The sequence below is a fragment of the Aotus nancymaae genome, unplaced genomic scaffold (genome assembly GCF_030222135.1).
Source record: "Aotus nancymaae isolate 86718 unplaced genomic scaffold, 86718_ANA_hifiasm-v0.15.2.pri h1tg000040l, whole genome shotgun sequence".
Lineage (NCBI taxonomy): Eukaryota > Metazoa > Chordata > Mammalia > Primates > Aotidae > Aotus > Aotus nancymaae.
Genome location: NW_026988454.1, coordinates 106,725,801 through 106,753,687, shown reverse-complemented (window position 1 = coordinate 106,753,687; position 27,887 = coordinate 106,725,801). Strand labels below are relative to the sequence as shown.

The following is a 27,887-nucleotide window of genomic DNA, read 5'->3' as shown; positions in this document are numbered from 1 at the left end:
ATCTTTCTCAAATCAACCAGTTTAAATTTTAAATTGCTATAATTATAGAGTTCACTCAAGTTCAATTTGTGGTTCAATCTGTCATATGAAACAAAGACAAACTATAAATTTTTCTGCCAAATGGGTTGCATCAGTGAAGTTTGGCACATGGACGTGTAATCACAAAGAAATGTGATTATCATATTGACTAATATAAAATTAATAGAGATATATTATTTAGTTTTACAGGTTTCTAAGATTAGGAATAAAACCACAAGAATATATGACATATACACTCTAAAATTAATATAGGACTAGCTGATGTATCTATTCTGTTTAGGCAAAAACCACAAGGGGCCCATGTTTGTTTCCTAAGAAGTGATTATTTGCTGTCTCCCCCAGGAGATTGTAAGCTTGATAACAGCAGCACTTTGTTTTACTTACTGTTGTACACTCATCGTAACCTCAATCCCTAGCACACAGTAGGTATTCATATACATGTATAACAAACACAGGAAAGTGTTGGTTTTGTTTTTTTCAGCTTTTGTTTTTGTTTTATTGTTTAATAAGGAGGCTAAATCCAGACTCTGCCATTCCAGTGAATTCAAAAGCAGAACTCTTAACCATCTACTATGTCATAGCCCTGCTCATACCACAAAATAGCATTAATATTAGTTATAATGGTATGTTTCTTTTTTTACTTTCTTCTTCCAAATAAATGCAAATAAACAGTGATAGCTAGGCGGAATCCTAATGTCACACATTTATTTTCAGTTTCACACTACTTGTGTTGGTACTTAAAAACGTATGCTAATGTAATAGAATCTCTGTAATTAATGAATATACTACTCTTAAGAAAAAAAGGTAATTCAGAAAATATGTAACAATGCAAAAAAATAACATTTATCTGATGGTTACTATCATAATTGTATTAAAATAATCTACAGAAAGACTGCATTGTAGAAGACTGTGGTTTTTAAATATAATTTCTATATTCGCATTATTTTCTTATGCATTTAAAAATACTCCTCCAAACTGTGTATATGTAATGTAACCATTTCTTTATAGTTTTGAAGCTTCTTCTAAGGTATAAAAAACAGTTGATCCCTTCAAAAGTATGGTTGTTTTGTGTGCTTCTTTTATATTTGGTTGTTACAACTGCTATTATGTGTCATAAGTTTCCCTAACATCATCCTTAGAAATTAAAGTTTATTTTATCAGTCTTTATGTTTACAGTCAGAAACCGGAATATCTAATACATGACTTGATAACATCTCTTTATATTGCATTATTAAAATTGTAAGTTATATGAATCAATGTATTGTATTTAAAGATGTGTTGTATAATTGGAGAGTTACTTCAGAACATATGTATATTTAATAAAGATGTAACAGGTGCCAGAATCAATAAGGAAATCACATGATCTTCCTACATTTTACTGAATGAGACCGCACTGTAATCAGAGTCAAGGGGATCCTTAGTGGTCTCAGTTCACAGAGTATTCACATGAACAATCTCATATTTGGGTTGATCTGGTTTCACACTCTTGGGCTTTTCCTTTGTATTGGGATTTCAGGTCAACCACAAAACTCAGAGCAAAATTCAGCTACATATCTTTGAGCAGTATCTGGTTTTGAGTTCAAATATACAAACCCTTCAAGTTTCTTAAGATGCACACCTGGAAAGAACAATAAGTCTTTTGAGATTTATCTTAGACCATCTTATTTTAGATTCAAATTTAATAATTTCCTGAGTCTCCGATCCAATTTTATGTTAGTTATCAGATGGTCTGTTTTCTGATGCTTCTGCTGTTAAGTTTGACTTGTTCTTAATGTTATTTAGTAATCCATCTAGCTAACTCATATGTACTGTTATAGAAAACCCAAATTTACAATAGAAAAGGCTGACTTAAAACTAATTTAAGCAACATATTCTTCAAAATGGTCAGGAATTGATAATACCTACTTCCTCCAGAAATGAATGTATAAAGCAGATGTTAAGTTCGAGGTTACAACAAGCATGTTTGAGTATTGGATGTTTACAAAGCAGGTAGATTCTCAGGTCTCCCTTCACATTTTGTGCTGTTGAGTGACCATTCTTTTCTACATGAGAAGAAGTTTAGACATTTTTTTTTTCCCTAGAGAAGGGAAAACAGAGGGTTCGTGACTGGCAACACCAGGCCCAGTTAGAGTGCGTTAGCATACTCAAGACAGAGGAACTAGAGAAGTCTATTCATCCTGAATGCTCAATTCTCAGTCCTCTTTCCCCACTTGGTTCCCAGGATGTTGACAACCAGGTTTACACCTTCCAGGCAAGAGAATCAGAATCCTCTTTTTAAAATCTGATGAAACCAGAGGTAAAGACTAGGTTTCCATAAAATGGCAAAGAAACAGTATCCTAAAGGGAAAATAATACTGACAAGTTCCACTCATATGCTAAATTTCCAATCAGCATTTTAATATCTCACTATTAAGTAAGCACAGATAACCAAAGATTCCCAGATAGCTGAGAAAATTCTCTACCTTGAGATATAAAGGTAAAAACTGGTATTTTTAAGGAAAGGAACTTGAAGGAACCTACTAAAAACTACCTTATTTTTCTTTGAGGGCTAAAAGAAACTACTGCATCCATGGAAAAAGTATTAATATAACATGCTGTAAAATAGAAATAGTCAATGCTAAAACACCTCTTGGAAGTAAAGCAGAAAGTCAATCTCAGTTTGAAAGACTGAGTTGAGCAAATTCTCAAAAGAGAGAGCAATTAGAAGTGGAAAATAAGAAGACTTTACAAAGTAAAAGTCCAGAATTAGTCAAATAATAGTTTTTGGAAAGAGTGATGAAGAAAAAAAAAAAAGGAAATCATCAAAGAAATAGTTCATCTCACTGATCTGAAGTACAAAAAAAAATTTGAGATTAAAAACAAGTGTTCCCAGCTCAGTAGACACACATCATTGTGAAAATTTAGGACATTGGAGGCAAACAGAAGATTTTGCAGTCTTCCAGAGACAAAATACTAATCATATATAAAACAAGGAAGTAAACCAGAAAGAAGACGAAGAAATGGGTTATAGGAAAGAGAAGGTCTAACACAGAGAGAGACAAAAAATAATGCTTATGAAGGGAGATTTCAGGTCAACAGCTGTGCTACAGGAATAGAAGGCAAATAGTCTGTATTGGAACAGTGTGACTCAACAGAAAGATACATTAAGGCTAATATCACAAAGATTCCATTTACCATTTGCAGCATCTTTTGGACCTGACAACGGCCTGTTGAGCCAGGACTTGAACTATACCTATAAGTAGCTCTCCTGACATGTCCTCACGAAGTTCTTTCTCTCTCCTCAAAGCAAGGCTGCCTCTTGCGTCATTTGAGAACACTCCTCCCCAGTGAATTTTTGCTTTCTTTTTTTCCCTACTCCTGAGAGCTGGCTGTTGATCACAATGAGTGAGCCTGGAAACGGAGAATGCAGAAAAGCTCAAATTCCCTTACCATGTTTCAGTTGGCTGGACTGTACCTGGCCTTGCCACATGGCAGATCCCCCAAATCCCCAGGACACAACCTCCCCAGAAAGAAGTCTTTAAAAACTGTTAAGCTAATTAAGCCAAGATTTTACTCATAGTCTGTGTTTATCTTATCTTCTGAAAAAAATTCACTAAGCACCTTTATTTAAATATCTAGCTTTGTGCTTCTCATCTGTTTTAATAGTAATTGGTTTTACATTCACTTATATGTGAAATACATTTTATAAAACATGACATGTCTAACTGAAGAAAAAATAATTTAATCCAAGTTCATATATATAGTAATCTATGGAGCATGCATTCAAATCTGTACCTGAACACATCACTGCCTCCTATGAAACGTTCCAGGAGGTTACTAAATTTCTTTTTGAGCTTTCTTTTTGCTCTGTCCCAATGTTAATGCAAATTCCAAAATTCTACTGTCTCACTTTTCCTTTGGGTTTTGTTCCTTCAAACATAAATCATAGGCCGGGTGCAGTGGCTTGTGCCTGTAATCCCAGCACTTTGGGAGGCTAGGGCAGGAGGATCACTTGAGGCCAGGAGTTTGAGACCAACTTGTGCAACACAGCAAGACCCTGTCTCTATAAAAATTTTAAAAAAAATAGTTGGGCGTGGTGGCGCATGACTATAGTTCTAGCTACTCAGGAGACTCAGGCAGGAATATAATTTGAGCCCAGGAGTTCAAAGTTAAAATGAGCTATGATCATGCCACTGCATTCCAGCCTGTGCAACAGAGCAAGATCCGGTCTCTAAGAAATAAAAAATAAATAAATCAGAAAGATTAGGAATATCTAACACTAGGGAGCATTTTCTGTAATCTGCATGGCATTCACCACAGTAGAGGATTTTAGACTCTGAAAAATGCAAGTGTTATTCCTACAATCATATCTAAGTACAACAAATATTGGTCTTGTGTAGAAACATCAAGTGTATTTAAAGTTCTGCTTCATTTTCTCGCCCCTTGATGTGTGTTCACAGCCTCAAATAAGGCATGACTTTGAAAACCTATCAACATCACTAACCAGCCTTGTCACGTTGCGTTTAACACATGGTGAAAACAAAAGTTATCTCAAACCTAAGATGTGTTCGACATATTTCCAGTTATAACTGGCTTTATTCTTTTTCTGCTTTTGAAGGAAACCAGCAAAACTTAAAATAACTCTAGGAAGCCATGTAAATAATCATTACACAGAACAGAGCTGACAAGAGTAATGGAAATGATTAGGTGAACTCATCTGAACGAGAGACTGAATGCACCTTAAAGAATGGGGCTAATAAAGCTCATTAATATTTATTACCTAATAAATTCAAGCAATATGTAAACAGGACAGCAGTCTCCAAAGAATGAAAGTCTGCGTCATTAACAATGTTAATAATGGCACAGAAACTAAAGAATTACAGTGTCTCTTTTCTTCTCATCCAAAATCATGCAGGATATTCCATATTCAGTCATGGAATCCTAACGCATTTTTGAAGCTTTGGTATATATTCAGAAGTCCTACAATGTTCAGAGAATCACTAACAATAATGATGCTGATTATAAAAATTTTAACATTTATGAGACATTGTGCAAAAAAACTATAATTTCATTTACTACAATATGCATTTAGTAAACAAAAAAAGAGAAAAACAGTTTTTACATCTATTGGAAGATTATCTTTTAGCCACCATTCTGAACAGATGATAGGGGAACAAAGAGGAAGGTGGGGAAATGGGGAACAATCACCTAATTACCCTCTAAGGTGGTTGGATACTAGATGAAATATAGGTCATGGAATCAGCATTAATTGAGCACTTTTTTCATCTGTGATTAATGCATCACTTGTTGATATATTAAATTGCCCTGTTCTCTTGAAGTCACTTTAGGCTAGACTTTAATAACAGAAACTTCCTTTCCTCTCTCCTTTAATCCTGCTTTTCATTACCCCAGTTATATTCTGAAAATAAAAATCAATAATAAAAGTAAACATTACTAATATTATCTGCATTAGACTGATAAGTAAAACTAGATATTCACATGTAATATGCCTTGCCTCTTGTCTCTGGCACAGAATGCCATCTTTACTGTTTTTGAGGATTCTGAACTACCGCTAAGAAAAACTTGCATTCAGCTGCTTTCATGGTTTTTTTTTTCCAGGCCAATATATATTCATTTAGATTATGGCTATAAAAATTCAACTATCATTTTATTAAACTTTTTCATATGGCAAATACTGTACTAGCTGTCAAGGGAATACACACCATCCTTTTCCCCCAAAAAAGTAAAACTCATAATTTACAAACCCTCATTGAATTATTTATAAAAGTAAATAAAGTAACATGCTTAAATGGACAGAAACAGATTCTATATGTGCTTAAATACCAAACAACATAAAATTCTCTATGGAGTGAGTTTGAGAAAAATTCATTGTGAATAGCAATTCTTATTTAGTCTTTTGACAAAACTTCATTTGCAGAAAAATATTTACCTTATTTTTCAAGGTATTACCTGAAAATGCTTTTATGAGAACCAAGACCCTTTCCCAATTTTTTTCCACCAAATTCTCAACAATGAAAACATATGAAAACCCAAGATTACATCAAAAGCTTATAAAAGCACATGCAAATGTGTAACAGGAGTGAGGCAAAACTTCCTAACTGAGAGAAATTATTTCCTGGATTTCAAATGCACATATACAGAAACACTTTGACTTGGTTAAGCAATACTGTTTTACATTTAGCATTACACACTAACTTGCAAATCAACTCAAATTGTATTCTAATTCTCTTCATGTTTACTGAGCACCTATTATGTACAAGCTGCTCGGCTTGAAATTGTAAATGAAAAGCAGCTTTCATTGTTAAGAATATATATTACACACCGTACTTTTGTGTTTAATGCTAAGCTCTGTTGTTCATTGCTCAGAAGTATATGGTCCTACTTTTCCTTCTCCCTCTGTCTGAGGCTTGGATTATATCCAATTTCTAGAAATCCACTTTTCCTTTCTAGAATGCCAACTATAGCCTATACTGTGTTCGAGAGAGAAAGACAACAGTTAGAGCAAATTTGCAACACTTGAAAATAGCTTCAGTGGCAAAAGACTAAAAAGAATTTTCTGTCAGAAACAATTTGGGCAAAAGAGTTACAAGCAGTTTTCAATTTAAATATGAAACTAAAGTGAGAGATGAATTTAAAGTTAAACAGCATTAGTTTGTAACTAAAGAATGGGAATGTAATCTATACGACTTATGGTATGTTTTCAATACATTTTGAATTAACACAACACAGTATTTTATTTCTTAAATATTAAATAATATCATAACATTATCTATATGTTTATTTAATGTAGGCTACCTGGCTCAATTTTCCCAACCAAAACAAAACCAAAAATTTAACAAATTTGTAAAGTTGATTAAGATACCCCAAAGACTCATAAAATATGAGAGAATGAGCAAGTGTTTTAATTATAGATGATGTTTATTGAGTGCTTAAAGTATTTCATGAAATAAATTGAGGTCTACAGACACATTGTTTTATTAAGTACTATAGAAATCAACAACTACAGTTCAAACTAATCTTTCAAAGTGATTATTATTGAATTCATGCAACAAAATTGTTAGCATTAAGTGGCAAATACTAACCAAATTATATAACCTATACATGTGTAACTATTTTGCAAAGACTAGCAGGATATTTTAAAAGTAAAAACACACAAAGAGAAACCTTTCTCTATTACTGTAGAGAGGTTTAAATCTAGAAGTCCAGCATAAAAAATCTAAATTGACAAGACTTTGTTAACCAAGTGATACGATAAATCAGTCAGAATGAGATGTTTGTCTACTGACTTTGCAGATTGCCAGTTGACAATATTTAGGCTGTAAAGATCTTAACTCCCTAACTAACCTCAACCCACCTACACACACACACATACACACATACCCTTAGGCATTACTGGAAGACCTCCCAGGTTATCTTGTTTACCCTCCTAGCCCTAAGACTGGTGCCAACTAACATATTCCAGAGATTGCTGTCAACCCTGCATTCACACAGCTGCACTTTCATGCCTTTTTATTCCAGTGCAAAGAATCAATGTTAGGCAGTTCCTTGAATCTATCTCAAATATTGTTTCACACTAAAATCTAAAACATTTCTTAAACTCAACTACAGGGATATACAATTTTAAATTAGGCAAAATATGTAGAAAAATAAAATAAAGGAATTGTAAGTAAACTTCTCCAAATTCATAAGAAGTAATGCTGTCAAATGTGCCTTTTGATATTGAAAGTATGGGAAGAATTACTGAAAATTATGTAACTAGGAAAAGTTTTAACTATTTTTTTTTTTTTAAGACAGAGTCTGTTTCTGTTGTCCAGGCTGGAGTGCAGTGGTGCGATCACTGCTCACTGCAACCTCTGCCTCCTGGGCTTAAGCCATTCTTCCTGCTCAGCCTCCCAAATAGCTGGAACTACAGGTGTGTGCCACCACACCTGGCTAATTAAAATTACTCTTTATATCCTTATACAATATAACTAATTTAGATAGATAGGTAGGTAGGTAGGTACGTAGACAGATAGATAGATAATACATATAATTTACTTTGGGCTAAATCAGCCAAGTCTTTTAAATCTGTTTCATTAAATACTGCTTTATTTTTTTTAACTTTTTCATTTTAAATTTTTGTTGGTACATAGTAGATATATTTATTTATGAGATATATGAGATATTTTTATACAGGCATGCCATGTGAAATAAGCATATCATTACTAATAGGGTATCCATCCCCTCAAGCATTTATCCTTTGAGTTACAGATGATCCAATTATACTCTTTCATTTCTTTAAAAATGTACAATTAAGTTATTTGGTGGACCAGATGGATTCAAAGCCGAATTCTACCAGAGGTACAAAGAGGAGCTGGTATCATTCCTTCTGAAACTATTTCAGACAGTAGAAACAGAGGGAATCCTACACACAAAAAAAAGAAAACTTCAGGCCAACATCCCTGATGAACATTGATGTGAAAATCCTCAACAAAATACTGGCAAACCGAATCCAGCAGCACATCACAAAACTTATCCCCCACAATCAAGTCAGCTTCATCCCTGGGATGCAAGACTAGTTCAACATATGCAAATCAATAAATATAATCCATCACATAAACAGAACAAATGACAAAACCCACAAGATCATCTCAATAGAGAAGGCCTTTACAACAGCTCATCTTGCTAAAAACTCTTAATAAACTAAATATTGATGGAACGTATGTCAAAATAATAAGAGCTATTTATGACAAACCCACAGCCAATATCATACTGAATGGGCAAAAACTGGAAGCACTCCCTTTGAAAACCAGCACAAGACAAGGATGCCCTCTCTCACCACTCCTATTCAACATAGTGTTGGAAGTTCTGGCCAGGGCAATCAGGCAAGAGAAAGAAATAAAGGGTATTCATTTAGGAAAAGAGGAATTCAAATTGTCTCTGTTTGCAGATGACATGATTATATATTTAGAAGACCCCATTATCTCAGCCCAATATCTCCTTAGGCTGATAAACAACTTCAGCAGTCTCAGGACACAAAATCAATGTGCAAAAATCACAAGCATTCCCATACACCGATAACAGACAAACAGATCCAAATCATGAATGAACTCCCATTCACAATTGCTACAAAGAGAATAAAATACCTAGGAATACAACTTACAAGGAATGTGAAGAACCTCTTCAAGGAGAACTACAAACCACTGCTCAAGGAAATAAGAGAGGACACAAACAAATGGAAAAACATTTCATGCTTATGGATAGGAAGAATCAGTATCATGAAAATGGCCATACTGCCCAAAGTAATTTACAGATTCAATGCTATCCCCCTCAAGCTACCATTAACTTTCTTCACAGAATTGGAAAAAAACACTTTAAACTTCATATGGAACCAAAAAAGAGCCCACATAGCCAAGACAATCCTAAGCAAAAAGAACAAAGCCGGAGGCATCATGCTATCTGACTTCAAACTATACTACAAGTATACAGCAACAAAACCAGCATGGTACTGGTACCAAAACAGAGATATAGACCAAAGGAACAGAACAGAGGCCTCAGAAATAATGCCACACATCTACCACCATCTGATCTTTGACAAACCTGACAAAAACAAGCAATGGGGAAAGGATTCCCTATTTAGTAAACAGTGTTTGGAAAACTGGCTAGCCATATGCAGAAAGCTGAAACTTGATCCCTTCCTTTCACTTCATACAAAAATAACTCAAGATAGATCAAAGACCTAAAACCATAAAAACCCTAGAAGACAACCTAGGCAAAACCATTCAGAACATAGGCATGGGCAAATACTTCACAACTAAAACATCAAAAGCAATGGCAACAAAAGCCAAAGTAGACAAATGGGATCTAATTAAACTAAATAGTTTCTGCACAGCAAAAGAAATTATCATCAGAGTGAACAGGCAACCTACAGAATGGGAAAAAATGTAGGCTGCAATATCCATTTGGCTAATGGATAATGTCCATTCTGACTAATATCCAGAATCTACAAAGAACTTAAAGTTACAAGAAAAAACACCATCAAAAAGTGGGCAAAGGATATGAACAGACACTTTTCAAAAGACATTTATGTGGCCAACAAACATATGAAAAAATGCTCATCATCACTGGTCATAAGAGAAATGCATATTAAAACCACAATGAGATACCATCTCATGCCAGTTAGAAAGACGATCATTAAAAAGGAAACAACAGATGCTGGAGAGGGTGAGGTGAAACAGGAACACTTTTACACTGTTGGTGGGATTGTAAATTAGTTCAACCATTGTGGAATACAGTGTGGCAATTCCTCAAGAATCTAGAACCAGAAATACCATTTGACCTAGCAATCTCATTACTGGGTATATACCCAAAGGATTATGAATCATCCTATTATAAAGACACATGCACACGAATATTTATTGTGGCACTGTTCACAATAGCAAAGTCTTGAATCCCACCCAAATGCCCATCAATGATAGACTGGATAAAGAAAATGTGGCACATATACACCATGGAATACTATGCAGCCATAAAAATGGATGAGTTCATGTCCTTTGCAGGAACATGGATGAAGCTGGAAAGGATCATTCTCAGCAAACTGATAAAAGAACAGAAAACCAAATACCTCATATTCTCACTTGAGTGGGAGTTGAACAATGAGAACATATGGACACAGGGTGGGGAACATCACCCACCAGGGCCTGTCATGGGGTGTAGGGCTGTGGGAGAGATAGCATTAGGATAAATACCTAATGTAAATGATGGGTTAACGGGTGCAACAAACTACCATGGCACGTGTATGCCTGTGTAACAAACCGGCACATTGTGCAATGTATCCCAGAACTTAAAGTATAATTTTTAAAATATACAATTAAGTTATTATTGACAATAGTCATTCTATTGTGCTACCAGATATGTTTTATTCATTATTTCTATTTTTTTTGTACCCATTAATCAAACTATCCTCATCTCCCTGACAGCCTCCCACTACACTTCCCAGCCTCTAGTACTCATCCTTCTACTCTGTATGTTCATGAGTTCAATTGTTTTGATTTTCAGATCCCATAAATGTGAGAACATGTGATGTTTGTCTTTCTGTGCCTGGTTCGTTTTACTTAACATAATGATATCTAGAATCATCCATGTTGTTGTAAATGCCTGGGTCTCATTCTTTTTTATGGCTGAATAATACTCCATTGTGTACATGTTTCACAATTCCTTCGTCCATTCATCTGTTGATGGACAGTTAGGTTGCATCCAAATCTTACCTACTGTAAACAGTGGTTCAACAAACATAGGAGTGCAGGTATCTCTTTGATATATTTATTTCCTTCCTTTTGTTCTTATACCCAGCAGTGGGATTGCCGAATCACTTAGTAGTTCAGTTTGCAGTTTTTCAAGGAAACTCCAAAGTGTTTTCCACAGTGGTTACACTAATTTAGATTTCCAGCAACAGTGTACAAGGGTTCCCTTTTCTCTACATCCTTGTCAGCATTTGTTACTGCCTGTCTTATAGATAAAAGCCATATTAACTGGGGTGAGATGATATCTCATTGTAGTTTCGATTTGCACTTCTCTGATGATCAGTGATGTTGAGCACCTTTCCATAACCCTGTTTGCCATTTGTATGTCTTCTTTTGAGAAATATCTATCCAGATCTTTTGCCCATTTTTGATTGAATTATTATACTTTTTCTTATAGAGTTGTTCGAGCTCCTTATATGTTCTGGCTATTAATCCCTTGTCAGGTGGGTGGTTTGCAAATATTTTCATACACTTTGTGTGATGTCTCTTCACTTTGTTGATTTTTTCCTTTGCTATGCAGAAGCTTTTAATTTGATATGATCCCAAACACCTGGGGATGTTTTCCAGATCTGGACCTTCTCCAGATTATTTATATCATTTTAAAAATCCTTATCATTATAAATTATCTATCCTATTATTCCCCCTTGGAAGCATCTATAGAATCATTTATTTTCATGATGCTTTTGCTGCCATGCTTATCTAGAACAATTATAAACTGTAAATAATATGTTCTACATTGTTTTTAATTCTAATTCTGTTTTGGAATTTCATCCACCTCAACAAAAGCTTTAACAAGCAGTTGTACAGAAATTACAGAGATGGCAAGTCTTTTAACTATATGATTTAAACAAAAGAATAAATTCTTCACTTCAATTACAGTGCTGTTCTATTAGGCTTTTTTGAAATTTAAAAAGAAAAAATCACAGAATGCAGCAAAATGAGAACCCAACAGAAGCTACTATGGGCCATTTATAGCCACAAAAACCACACACACACACTCACACGCACATGCACAGGCACACACAAACGTGCAGGCTCCCTTTTCATGGTACAACGTTAACTTAAACTTTTGTATAAGGAAGCTGTGTCCTCTTTTTGCACTATTTTGTGGTGGTTTCAGTTGCCATGGACCATGCAAAGCAAGGACATTGTTCTGATATGGACCAATTTTATTTAACAAGGCACTGGTCAAAGGCATGGACTAGCTCTAGCTATGTATTCACGTGCGCGTGCGCGTGTGTGTATGTATACATAAACATGATATATACAAACACTCACAAAATACACACATGAAGTATTATTCTCTGGCATATTTTGTCTATGCTAAAGCTTTTTTCATTAGAGTCACTTTCACATTCATGTTAAAGAAAATGTGGAGTAACTGCTCAAATTCATATATTTAAGTTTAATAGAACGTTATTAATTAAGACATAGTGAAATGCACAGATCTTAAGTTTACTATATAATTTGATAAGTTTGATCAAATGAATACACTTACCTACCTGAATTCCCAATCAACATATAATGAATCTCCCTAGAAAATGTTTTGGAGATTCATTCATGTTCTCGAATCTATCAATGTTCATTTTCTTTTTAGTGCTAAGTATTATATCATCTTGTGACTATGCCATTACATATCCAGAATACATACATCTATTGATGAATCATAGTGTTATTTCAAATTTAGCGCTATGTGAATAAATCCCCAATAAAACTTTATTTTTATTTATTTCATTTTTATATATTTAGGGGTTTTATTTTTATAAGGTTTTAATGTTTTATTTATCATTTATTATTAATTTATTTCAAGGCAGGCTCTCACTTGATCACCTAAGTTGGAGTACAGTGGTACAATCACTGCAGCCTCCTGAGCTCAAGCAATCCTCTCTCCTCAGCCTCCCAACTAGCTAGGACTACAGGCATGCACCACTGCCAAGCTAATTTTTAAATTTTTTGTAAACACAAGGTCTCAATATGTTGCCCAGGTAAGTCTTGAACTCCTGGTCTCAAGCCATCCTCCCACCATGGCCTCCCAAAGTGCTGGAATTACAGGAATAAGCCACCATGCTTGGTCTGTAAACAAAGGTGTTTAATGTCTCTTGAATAATGTTAATTAATACATAGGAACACAGCGTTGTGCCATATGCTATATGTACATTTTCTTTACCAGTTTTATTGCTGTCATTCTTTTTAAATTTTGCTATTGTAGACAGTGTAATTTTAATTTACATTTCCCTAATGAATGCTATTAAATACCTTTTGATACTTTTTTGCCATTCATACACCAATAACAGGAACTCTGCCTCCTGTTAAGTGTTTGCTCAATTTTTTGTCTATTTACTATTAGGTTGTTTATCTTGTAATTACTTATTTATAGAAATCAATATAGACTTTAGACAACAGTCCTTGGTTCATTATGTATATTGACAATATTTTGTCGGAAGCTTTGACTTTACTTTTCTTAATGGTGTCTTATAAACAGAAGTTTTTTATTTTATGAAATCATAATTTATCTCTATTTCAGCTATGTTTTACAGTTTTTAATATAGAAATATTACCTTTTGTTAAATTTATTTTGATGCTTTAGTCAATATTTCTTAATTTTATTTTCTTATTGTTTGATGTTAGTATACAGAAATACAATTTTTTATATTAAACTGTATTCTGTGACCTTGCTGAATCCACTAACTTTTTTCCACTTTTATTAATTGTGTAGGTTTTTCTTAGGACTTTAAAAATACTCATTTTGTCAGCAAATAAAGAGTATATTTTGTCTTCTTTTTAAATCTTTATGCCTTCTATTTCTCCTGACTTATTTTCCTGGTGAAGACCTCCAATTCAATGTTGAATAGGCATGGTGAGCATAGATAACCTTACTTTATTCTTTATCTGAGAGGTAATCCACTCAGTATTTCACTTTCCAATATAATGTTAACTGTACATTTTGTATAGGTTTTCTTTGTGATACTGATACTATTTGTCTGGTATTCTGACACTTTTCTTCTAGCATTTCTTATAATGTAGACTGAAAGTAAAAATATTTCAAAGCAAAGCATTCATTTAAAATAGTAAATAAATTATCTACTTTAGTCATGTTTTCCTATAAAAGTATGGATTGACTTTATCTTTTTAAAGTGTTATCGCTTTGTCATCTGATTTCCAATGTTTCTAATGAGAAAATTAGCCATAATTTGTATCACTGATTTACTCCATATAATGTGTGTTTTTTCCTCTGGCTGCATTTAAGATTTTGCTTTGTGATTTTTAACTGCTTAAAGATAATGTAACTAGCTGTACATTTCATAGTATAGCTCTCCTTAGGCTTCACTAAGCTTTTTAGATCAGGGGTCTCTAACCCCCAGGCCACAGACTGGTACTGGATGGTGGCCTGTGGGAACTGGGCCGCACAGCAGGAGAAAAGCAGTTGGTGGGGGATCATTATGACCTAAGCCCTGCCTCCTATCAGATCAGCAGAGGCATTAGATTCTCTCTCATCGTAATGTGAACCCTACCGTCAACTGCACATGCAAGGGATCTTGGTTTCGTGTTCCTTATGAGAATGTAGTGGCTGATGGTCTGAGGTGGAACAACAGTTTCATCTCGAAACCATCCACCACCCTGATCCATGGAAAAATTGCCTTCTACAAAACTGATCCCTGGTGCCAAAAAGGTTGGGGACTGCTGTTTTAGATCATTAGGCTGATGTTGATGTTTTTCACCAAATTTTCAGTTATGTTTTCTACTCATTTATATTCTCTCCACTCCTTCTAGAACTTCTTAAAAGTTATTTTAATCCACTCAACAGAATCTCATTGGTCACTGAAGCTACGTTTTTCTCCAAAGAAGCTTGATTCTCATTTGTTCAGTTTAAATTATTTCTATTAATTTGTCTTCAAGTATAATAGCCCAGAGTCCATATATATTGTTTTACTTTGCTAAGATTGCCACAACAAAATGCCACAGACTGGTTAGCTTAAACCACAAAAATGTATTTTCTCAGAGTACTAGAGGCTACAAGACCAAACTCAAGGTGTTACAGGTCTGGTGGTGGTGGTGGTTTGTTTGGAGGCCTCTTGTTGGCATGCAGATGGTCACCCTCTTGGTGCCTCTTCACAAGGCTGTCTCTCTGTGTATAAACAACCCCCGGTGTCTTTCTGTGGGTCCAAATGTCCTCTTTCTATAAGGACATTAGCTCAGTTGGATTCTGTTTCATCCTAAAGGCTTTATGTTAACTTAATCTCATCTTTAAAGGCCTTATCTCCAAATACAGTCACTTTCTAAGGTACTGGAAGTTACGGCTTCAACATATGGAGAGAACAAGTTCAGCCTACAACAGAGAGAAAGAGCAAGAAGGAGGGAGAAAAAGAAAGATTTTTCCATCTTTAAACATATTTATACATTTCCAAATCCTTGTCTGCTAATTCAAATATCTGTACCATCTTGCAGTCCATGTCTATTAACTGCTATGGTTCATGACTTTACAATACTTTTTAAAAATTTCAGTTGGACATTATGAATGATATATTGCAGAGAGTATGTTTTCATTTTCTAGCCTGTTGAAGTTTGTTCTGGTGACAACTAAATGTCTGGTGAATCCTCTTAGTCCTGTCAAAATTCATTTTGTGATTTCTTAGAGTGGATCTATTTCAGTTTGTTCTTAGTTCTAAGTCATGGCCCTATTTTAGGTATCTTTACTCCTAGATGTGGCTTTTCTGGGGTCCTAAATGTCCAAGAAGTCAGCAAGTTCTCTCCACTCTAATTGGACAAGAAAGTTCATGTTTACGTGACTTAGCTTCTAGTGTGCCTGTTCAAGTCATCTCTGTAGCAGCTGCTCTCTGCTAGGCCCTGCAGAGACTCTCAGCCTACACATGCAGAATGCAACACTCCCCCAGGTTTTCAAGGAAAGCTCAATGCCTCCACAAAGCACCTTCATTTATAGTGTCTTTCCTGGAAAATTCCAACTGCCTCAGGAACCCCAGCCTCCAGTCACTGCCTCCTCCAGTTCACTGGCTGCTGCTCTCAGCTTAGGTTTCATCGTCTTGCATTATGCCAGCCCCTCAAAAAAATGTCCCAACACAGAAAACTTGGGCAAATTTGGGTCTTCTTGTGTGTGTACACATTCTGTTCAAGACTGTAATCCTCCACTGTCTGATACCTAGAAAAGATGCCTTATATTTTTTTTTACAGTTTTACTGGAATTATTGTGTTGTGTTCTATTTCTTAGCTTTGAAGGTATAAGTCTAAGATTAGTCTGCCATAGCAAAAACAGCAAATATTTATATATTTCTTAAATATTTGAGCTAAAATTACATAAATCAACTGTAAAATATTATTTCTCTTCACCCATTTGATTGCTTCATCTTCGTTCTGAGCTGAAAAGAATCTGATTGCTTGTTTACACCAGATGCAGCCTCCTAAGAATAAACATCATTAAATCGTCTCCCTATAATTGACACAGATTCTTATGAAAACTTTACAGCAAAAAAGTAAATAAAATAAAAAGCATTAAGACTTTTTTCTAGTTTGCTTAATTTTAATGAATAATTTGCATGGCAATATTACACTATGTAAAACACTTTTTTCTCCAATGTCATAAGTTAGGATAAATATATGTAGACTTACTGATAAATGATTAGCTTTTAAAGCAGCCTGGCTGTTTCATTATATGTTTCACAGAGGCATACAATTTTTAAAAGTTTCCTTTAAATATTAAAGTATTTTATAAACTAGATAATTAAGACATTTCTGAAGTCAATAAACTAAGATTAAGAATGCATCTCCATAATGACATTTGGGATCTCAATTTTCAAATACTTGCATACCTTCTTAACCATTTGGTCATACTTATTGTAGTAAGTTTTTTTCTCAAATTCATAGATAGGTTGTTTTCTGCCTTAATGTAACACATTGAGGCTGTGTTTCATATAGATTAAGATGCCTTTATCTCTAAAGAACTAAATGGTTTTTCTATAAGAACGATCATTTAGGAATAGAAAAAAAATCAACTATAGATTGATTATTATTTCCATTTTATAGTGGAGTAATCTGAGATTAAGAGGAAAAAATAATCTGGAATAGAAGAAACCTTTTATCTGGTGTACTATCATATCTAATGCAATCTTTGATACACAGTACTCATTTAGTCAATTTGTGTTGTGTAAGTTAACAAGGCTTTTTAATAGTGCCTGAGCCAAGATTTAAATGCAGGTTTGCCTGACTTCAAAATTCATACTCTTATTATCCTGCCCTGAATAAAGTAAGCTGACTTGTCTAAACAATTTTAAAATACAAATTACGACACTCTGGTTTTTTCAAAGAGAAATTGTCCTTAAATTTTAATAGGTATCAATCATGGCTTTTCATGAAAAGTCAAACCTTAGTTCCATTCACATCTCTATGAACATATACTCTGAGGGTGAATGATCTACAGAGAAGCTTGAATATGAATCGGTATTTATAATACAGGAAGGGTTGTTTTCAGTTTAATAAACTTTCCATCCACCCTTTCAATAAAGTATTATATTATTTATCCTAACACAGCAGGAAGCTGAGTTGACTGTTCTGTCTTCTAGATTAAGCCACCTCCCCAACTAAGATTTTACATTAAGAATAGGAAAAGCAAGTGAAGTTTGAAGCGGGTCCATTGATGATTCATCTCTTTCAACTGTGCTGTTGTCACCATGCCTCATTAATCTTCTTTTGATTTGGATAATCAAATAAAAACATCATCAAATTTTCTTTCCTAACACATCAATCTAAATACAGCAAGCTTTTAAAATTAAAATAAAAAATTATCAATATAGGAAAAATAGAGTATCATAAAGCTATACAATTTATAGCTACAACAGATTATGCATACTTGTGAATTCATTTTTAATATTACGTATTTAACTTAGAAGTAATTTCCCTTTTTATAATGGACTTTTTCCTTGAGAGTGATTTTATGAGTTCTACAAATTAAGAAATAACTTTCTTTTCCAAACTTGCAACTCCAAAATAATTCACAGCTGATTATTAAAATTCAATATGAATTTAATAAAAGAAATACCAATGCCTTTTATTAAAATGTGTATAAATCACATTATTTTCTTTAAAAAAATTGAACTTTAAAAAGTTAACTCCAGATGGATTAAAGATTTAAACATATGACCTAAAACCATAAAAACTCTAGAAGAAAACTGAGGCAATACCATTCAGGCATAGGCATGGGCAAGGAATTCAGGACTAAAACACTAAAAGCAATGTCAACCAAAGTCAAAACAGGCAAATACGATCTAATTAAACTAAAGAGCTTCTGCACAGCAAAAGAAACTATCATTAAAGTGAACTGGCAACCAACAGAATGGGGAAAAAAATTTTGCTATCTACCCATCTGACAAAGGACTAATATCCAGAATCTACAAAGAACTTAAATTTACAAGAAAAAAACAACCCCATCAAAAAGTGAGTGAATGATATAAACAGACATTTCTCAAAAGGAGACATTTATGCAGCCAACGAACATGAAAAAAAGCTCATCATCACTGTTCATGAGAGAAATGCAAATGAACCACATTAAGATACCATCTCATCCCAGTAAGAATGGTGATCATTAAAAAATAAGGAGACATACGGAAGAGGATGTGGAGAAATAGAAATGCTTTTACACTACTGGTGGGAGTGTAAATTAGTTCAACCATTGTGAAAGACAGTGTGGCAATTCCTCAAGGACCTAGAAATGGAAATACCATTTGACCGAGCAATTCCATTACTGGGTATATACCTAAAGGAGTGTAAATCATTCTATTATAAAGACACATGCACATGTATGTTCATTGTGGCACTGTTCACAATAGCAAAGACTTGGAATCAGCCCAAATGCCTGTCAATGATAGACTGAATAAAGAAAATGTGGCACATATACACCATGGAATACTATGAAGCCATAAAAAAGGATGAGTTCATGTCCTTTGCAGGGACATGGATGAAGCTGAAAACCATCATTATCAGCAAATTGACACAATAACAGAAAACCAAACACCACATGTTCTCACTCAGGTAGGTGTTGAACAATAAGAACACACGGACACAGGAAGGGGAACATCACAAACCTGGCCTGTCAAGGGGTGGGGGCCTAGGGGAGGGATAGCATTAGGAGAAATACCTAAGGTAGATGACGGGTTGATGGATGCAGCAAACCACTGTGGCACGTGTATACCTATGTAACAAACGTGCATGTTCTGCACATGTACCCCATAAAGTTATACAGTTAAACTCTTGTCACATTTTGAAACTCTACTTATTTCATTAAAAGAAATATATAAGAAAAAAACTTATATAGAAAAAAAGTAATAATGTTTAGCACCAACCAATGTGTTTTCTAAAAGAACTAAATGTTTAGCTAAAAATGTATACTTTGAAATATTGACTTTGACACATTTAATTCATTTTAAGTTCATTTCAAAAACAAGACACCTTGTATATATCATATAGCTTTAATTTCATTCACCATGTACATGACTATCAGTTATATTTATTATTGTCTGTACACATCAAAAACCATAAACAAATGCTGTTCTTCAAGTTGTTTGAAACATACTAAAATTTGAAATCCCCTAAAGGACATTCAGCAAATTTTATGGCTAATATCTTTATACAGCACATGTACATAATAAGAAACAGAGCTGTCATATTTACTTCATTGGACATTTATAATAGATTTATATTTTTGCCAAGAAATTTGAGTTTCACAACAAATCAGTTATGCTGAGACAATAATCATGAAACTTTATTCTGAATTATTCTGAGATATGACTTTACCATACAAATTACTTGACATCTGAAAGAACTAAATCACTCTGTAGCAAATTCACCTGGAACCTACAATGGGTCTGTGGAGCAACCCTTGAAAAAATAATCTGGATGCTTTGATGTAGTGATATAATTAGAAGGTGAGGGGATTTCCATTGATTGTGTGAATTTGTAACACTTAATGTTAAGGTGAGTGTCTCCTACTACCTTAAGATGTTTTTTATTTACCATGCAGATCTCTGGGTGATAGCAATATTGTACTGACACTTTAAAATTACTTTACTGTCCAATATATGCACCTTGATTAAAATATCAAGTTGAACCACCATAAAACCACTGCATGAAGCCCTTGAAGGAAACACAATGAATCTAGAATTGGTTCCTCTTATGGAGGGAGAGAGGTTGTGATGCTTCTGCCTTTTTATAATTTGGAGGTTACACTGTGAACCCCCTGGACTCAAGTTTATCAAATTCCTTCATGTCAGTCTTTTTGAAAAACATATACTGGTCAATTAGGCAGCTATTCTGAGCTCTTTATTTCCATACTTTTATAGAAGAAGGTATTTGGGAACAAGAACACCAAATTCAATTTCCTCTCCTTCCTGATCCTACTTCTACTTCTGCTCCTCTTTCTAAGGCACAGAAGATGTTGGAGGCAGCAATGCTGTCTCCTCGATGGAGTTTGGAACTATGTAGAGACTTGGAATTTAGCTAGAAGAGCAAGGGCTATCTTCTAACATGACTCTGTCATAGTGAAAAATTAATTGTCTTGGTCCCCCCACTCAGTCTTTTAATGGCCCACTAGACTAAACTCCTATAAATATAATTTGTTCATTCTTTAGTCACTAATAAGAATGAAGAGTTTTTACAACAATGTACATGAAAATACCAGTAATTCAGTAAATGATCAACTTGGAGAGCAAACCTTAAGTGAGGCGAAGAAATTGCCTTGAAATGTACAACTCAAATATTACATGCAGATAGTAAACAAAATAGAAAGGGAAATATAAATATTGATTTAATCTTCATTTGGTTTATATTTTATTTGGTGTTATTAAAGACACATGGTAGTTGTTTAGGATGGTTTTCACTTACCTCATTAGAGAGAAATGCTGCCCAAAGTAGTTTAGAAAAGATAGCACCCTGAAGTGTTCATGGTAGCATTATTACACCCTCATGTGAAAAACTATAATAGTCTCTCATTTTCTCAACTTCTCTAGATCATTTCTCTTGTCATGTATTTCTTCTTCAATTAAACCTACACTCATATTCACACACAAATTAGTATCCTCTGTCATGTGCAACAGACCCAGTATCTTATTATTTATCGCCTCACTAATTTATATGCTGAATCTCCCTGAATGTCTGCTCTTGCATTTTAATGTATTTATTTAATGGAATGCCTTCTAACATCATGTCTCGTTAATTTGAATATCTTCATTACTGGTAGGTGCAAGCATCTGATTTTTTATTGTTTTATCTACCAAAGTAATAACCACGTTTTTATATAGTCAAATATATAATATTTAAGAATAAATTATTTTTCTTTTATTCTATTTTTATGTATATGCCTCAGCTAGTATTTCATAATCATATGTAAGCAGATTATATTGTTCAATGATTTTCATTTCAGGGAAGTAAATATTTGTAATTAAAAAGTAGCTTCTATATGAAATTATTACTCTAAAATAAGAAAAAGGAAAGTAAGCAGCAAGGGTAACCAGCAAGGGGCCAAGACTAGTCCCAAACATTGCATACTCTCTATTCCATTATCTCATAGACTAGACACTGCAGTTCTTATTTTATCAATATAAAATATAACATTCCAAGAGATTTACTTGCCCAAGTTACCACAGTTTGGAAAGTGGTGGAACTGAAATTCAAAGTCATTTCATTCCATAATACACTAAAGCCCCTGTAGTCATCTTTGCCAGACCCAGGATAAATATCCATGATTTCTCATCTTGTCCTGTCATTCTGTCCCAGCACTTCATTTTATGCTGTTTGTAATGTGTACTTTTCTATCCTGAGACAAAACTTTTATGTAATATGTCCTACTTACCCTGATTGCCTTGAAAATATCAATACAAAATTAAGCTTACAAAGCAGTGTTGGCATACAATGGAACTGATCATAGGTTTGCATCACCAGGAATGCAACAGCCTTAAAGGTAGACTGATGCAATTGCATTGCCATTAGTCATATTGTATCAAAACTGAAAATGATATTTATTAAATTCCTGGGCCAAAAATGGTGCTGTTATTTGTTGACTTCAAAGATAAATGTATTGATGGGGAAAAAATCAATGTATATAAAAATGCAATATTTTTTACTTTTATGTTAAGAGAGTTTAGAATCCAGGTTTTAATTTTTTTCATCTATAGGAATGTCCAGGAGGAGATCAGAAATTTTATAAAAAGCAGTCAATTCTTTATTATGTAGAATGTCCATTACTTTAATGTAGAGTCTTAGCCATCAAAATATCAGTGATGCATCTCAATACTGTAAAAATAAAAATTGCACCCTGAAATTTTTTAAAGGACTCCTAGGGCAAATAGCATGACTTCCATACCTTTTTCATATAGATCACTAATACTGTTAGTTAAGGGTGCTTTCAGTTCTACTTCAATTAATTTTCCTTAGAAGAATAATTGGATTTTAATTTGTGCAGTTAATCTTTTAAGCCATTATTTTAACAACAACTTTTTAAAAACTTCTATTTACTTTTCTAATCAAAACTGCGGGTCTAGCCTAAGTTAACATTTAGACTTCCCTGTGTGAGGTCAAAAGTTTCTACTTTCAACCAGAATGCTTCTGTGTGTATATTTCTGTAACACTGCTTGTAAAATATTCTGTTTGTTGTTCTATTTCCTGGAAGACCACCCTAATGTAGGAATAAATATCCTGCAAAAACTCACCAACTCCTGGTTTCTGGTTGACCAACAGCTGTCACTTTGGTATAATCATTCAAAGGCCAAAAGAATGCAAATTTGTAAACAAAGAAAACACTGTATCCCAGTCACTACGCTTGAGTCCCTATCTTTTCCATTTAGTAATAACACACAAAATTAAGATAAGTGATATACAACTTGTAATTTACAATATTCATATTATTCATATATTCAATGTATTCATACACCTACATGTAAGTCTATCTACGATATGGTAAATGGCATCACAATGAAAAGAAAGTTCTTATCTCATTTGCTGCTGTAACCTCAGGGTTGAAAACATTGCCTGGCATGTAGTTGGAGGTTAATACATATTTATTGATGACTGAGGAGCTGGGCATTCATGCTGTGCGCCATGGATGATCATAATTGGTTTTGTTGCAGAAAGATAATATCTCCTGGTTTTCAACTTCCTTTTCTATGTCATCTTTAGTCTCTGTCAGCCCTAAAATGCTATGATTTTAAATATGAGTCAGGTATCAGGTAAGACAAAGGATGCAGCAGGAGTCATTTTTCTCTCATTTCCAGTCATAAAATCAGAGACTGCAGTATTAGACCAGCCTCTTACCATTCATTTAGTTCAAATATGATCCTCTCTAAATCTTACCTAAGAAATTAGACTGTCACTGCTTGAATATCTTTGGTAACAGAGAATAAACACACTTCATCTTTGAACCACTGTGATTGTTACAAAATGTGATTGCCATTCATTTATCTCTATTTTAGAGTATATCTAATCATACTTCTACGCAAAAGCAATTCAAATATTTGAAGATAACTATTAGCCTCATTGCAATATTTTCCTTCTCCAAGCTAAATGGTCCATCATTTATTCTTTCAATAAATATTTGTTGTGACACTACTGTGTTCCAGGCACACTGCTGTAGTTTGGGGCTACAGGAGTGAAGAAAAGAGGCAAAGTCCCTGTCTTTATAGAGTTCATATTCTACTGGAGAAAACTGGAATAGCAAGGGCTAAGAATTGATGAATACATAAATAATGTCAGGTGCTGATAAAGGCCTTCTTATGTATGTGCATACCTACATATGAACATACATATATGCAGACATGTGCACATATGTACCAGGATAATGGAATAGAGAGTAATATGAATGTTTTAGATAATATGATTGAGGAAGAAATCTCTGAAAAACTGGCAATTTACTAACATGAAAGTCAACAACATACATAGATTGGAGAGGAATATTTAGGCAGTGTGAATGGCGGGTGCAAAGGCCCTTTGGAAGGATACCATCTTGTTTAAGGAAGAGCAAGAGGAGCAGAATAAAGCTGAGTGAGCTGCAGAAAGAGCTAGCCAAAACAGATATTATTTAGGGATTTGTAGAACAGAGTAAGAAGTCTGAATTTTAATCTATGTAGGATGAAAGCTTTTAAAAGATTTCCTTCAAGCATTCCTAATTAAATGATTTAGAATACCCTCACACCCTGCATTCACCTCCTATGAACTTGTTGAACTTTCTATACATATAATGGAGAGCAGAAGTGAATGAAAATCATCCTAGATTTCTCTGATCAAGAGGTAGTGGAGGACTATTTCCATCCCACCCTTGATAATTTATTCTAATAATAAAACCTAAACTTATAGTATATTTTCTGGTGGACCTATCAATTTGTTTCCTCTGAAACTTGTGGTTAAACAACGTTTTGAAGTCCTCTGCATACACAGTATTTGTCAAGGTCTGTCAGTGCCATACTTTTTAGTTTTTCACCAAGAACAGCACTTCAAGTTCACCTCTAATACATCACCTTTTCTTGAACAATCTGGATTCAAACCTCATTTGTCATCTACAAGTTGTAAAACCTTTACCAAGTTACTTGACTTTTAGCTTTTATTCATCTGTAAAATGGGGATTAATCATAGTATTTATAATTTTGTTGTTGAGGATTAAATGAGTTAATAGATATCAATTGCTTAGACTTGCCTGGCAAATGTCAAGTAGAACATAAATGTTTACCTGATAGAAAAGCATATATTATGTATGTATTTAGAGATATGTAGTTAAATAGACAGACCGATAGATAGAAAGAATAGGTAGGTAGGTAGATCCCAATCCAAGATATTTTTAATATCCCTAACCAGGGATGATGGGCCCCAATGATATATACAGATCTTATATATTCACACCACTGCTTAAGTTACTACTTTATCCCACAAAGTTTCTCCGTCCCAAATTTTAACCAGTGTAAGCCTTATTTCGTGCACATTTTCAAACTTCTGTCTACTCAGAGTAATCCTTTACTCTTCTGACAAAGCATTCACAGTAATGCTTATTTTATAAAGGCACTGCCATTCATTATAAGCTATGTCTGTCCTTTGCTACAAATTCTTTCAATACATATTTATTTAGCATCCACTAAATGTGTATCTGGAGGCTGCTCAGTATAGTGATTAGGAAAGTAGGATCCAGTCCCATCTTTTTAACTCATTAGTTGTGTAAATGTGGGCCTCTCCAAACCTCAATTTCCTCATTGCAAATGAGAGATAATAAACAGTTTATAAATAATGAAATGTTTGTACAGCATCTAGCATTTTCTGCACTGCATAGCAGTTGAATGGTAAAAGATAGTTATTACCAAAATTACTGCTTTGATCTAACAGACTGAATTTCTTAAAAGCAGTTCTGTATATCCTTTATATTCCTTAGAGTAAAAAGCATAGTGGCACAAAATATTAATGTTGTGAACTTTTAGTTTCTTTTTTTTTTTTTTTTGCTTTTGTTACTTTAATGGAATAAAGGAAAGAAAAGCTATTTATCATTTTTTCTCCTAAATTTCTTCTCCCCATTCTAAGCAGTTAAACAGGTCTCTGTGCTACTTTTTCTTTCATGGATGATCATGCTTTGTAACAGAAACAGAGCTTACTTACGCACAACTTCCCTTCATGGCTTCTTTTAGTCCTATGAGTGTCATGGAGTGAGGAATATGCTACGTATCTCACAGGAGAAGAGAGAGAGGCAGAAGCAGCAGAGTAAGACCAGAGAGGGTGTCCAGAGCCAGTTCTCCCATGGAGGTAGGTGGTAGCACCTCTGGAAGAAGTGTGGAAAGCTGGCTTGCACCCCAGGGAATATTACTAGAACATTTCTGGAGAGGAGAATAGGCAGCAGAACCACTGAACTGCAAAAGAATCTGTGGACTTGGAAAATAAAGTGGACTTCTGATTTTCTTAACAAAACTTCATAGATGATTTAGTGCAAGTATTACTTTGGTAAAAATAAAAATCAACTTAAGAAGATTAAGTATTACAAAAAGACTCTTAAATTTTAAACACTTATCATGGCCACAGTGTTAATACTGTGATTAGATGTCATAGAAAGCATCTGCATTCCCTCTACTAAATCACAGAAAAGATTTCTTAAAAGGTATGAAAAGCCTGCTTTTGTTTAAGTGTGGGCCACGTCAGACATTAGGAAGTTTATTTTATTGCAAACGTATCTTGAGTGAGTGACTCTGAAAGAAAGTTGAAGATTCTATCAATGTTTCAGTCAATTAGAAAGAAATTGTATTAGGCTAAATTTTCATGCCTCCCATTCCACCCCCTCAGAAAGATTTTTATATATACCGAGCACTTATTAGTAAAATAAATTTAATTTCTTTCGGTTCATGTATCTATCTACTCTCACGATATTAAAATTGATCCAATTTCGGAAGCATGCTATATTAAAATTTGCTGTACACAAATACTACACTGCATCTACTATTATAGCAATATATAAGATATTAAAATATTTAGTAGGGCTTTACAATGCACATTAAAGTTTGGTAGGAAGATTACTAAACTTACACTTCCACTAGTTCTTAGCTGATTTTTAAGACGAGATTTTTTTTTTTAATATTTTTGTCAAGATCCAAGAAAGGTTCAGTTAAGAGTTTTAGGCCAGGCGCGGTGGCTCACGCCTGTAATCCCAGCACTTTGGGAGGCCGAGGTGGGTGGATCACGAGGTCAAGAGATCGAGACCATCCCGGTCAACATGGTGAAACCCCGTCTCTACTAAAAATACAAAAAAATTAGCTGGGCATGGTGACGCGTGCCTGTAATCCCAGCTACTCAGGAGGCTGAGGCAGGAGAATTGCCAGAACCCAGGAGGCGGAGGTTGCGGTGAGCCGAGATCGCGCCATTGCACTCCAGCCTGGGTAACAAGAGCGAAACTCCGTCTCAAAAAAAAAAAAAAAAAAGAGTTTTAGACTGATAGTAAATCTATATGCAGATACAAAGACAACAGTTCATCTCTTTTCTCATTCAGAAAATTGTCACTTAATTTATACCAGTTTTTATATATATAAAATTTAGTCATGAAAATCTTACATGTTCTTGTTAAGGGTTCCAAGTCAACTTTCCACACTATTATTTTGGTGTTTTTTTCTACATCTACTGTCATTGGTATGTAATGTTTTCATCACAGTCTCTAAATGACTGCTCTTTACATAGAAGCAATCCACTGTGTTTTCAGTCTTATTTATGCTCTCTTAGTCATACCAATTAATTTTAGTATCTTTTCAGTCTATTCCTAAAGTTTACTGTCAACTATATACGGTTAAGACTTGTAGCATTTTTCAGAATTCCAGACCTATGTTAATTATTGATAGTAATAATGAGCACACTATTTTGTTGTCATGCTCTGGTTTTTTTTTTTTTTTTTTTTTTTTTTGCCTTCATTCAGAATTTCATTAGACACAATTTCATTATTAAAATGTTTGTTGCTAATTTGTGATATTATTTATCATATGAGTAAATTATCTTTCTATTCCTAGTGCTCGCTTACTCTCACACTCACTCACTCTCTCTGACTTTCTTTAATAGGAAACA

At 34.2% G+C, this 27,887-nt stretch overlaps 1 protein-coding gene across 4 annotated transcripts in view; it reads right to left on the bottom strand.

The window, feature by feature from the left end:
• The window catches only part of BMP5 (bone morphogenetic protein 5), a 210,850-nt gene that overhangs the window by 83,541 nt on the left and 99,422 nt on the right, over positions 1 to 27,887 (bottom strand). Inside the window, exon 1 of one of the 4 annotated variants that reach the window (XM_012441609.2) lies at positions 3,469 to 3,532. The exons of the other annotated variants lie outside the window; for them this stretch is intronic. Within the exon in view, the coding sequence (XP_012297032.1) occupies positions 3,469 to 3,508 (40 nt within the window). The 5' untranslated portion in view covers positions 3,509 to 3,532. Of the gene's footprint in view, positions 1 to 3,468; positions 3,533 to 27,887 lie in introns of those variants that run through there. 4 annotated transcript variants of the gene reach the window in all.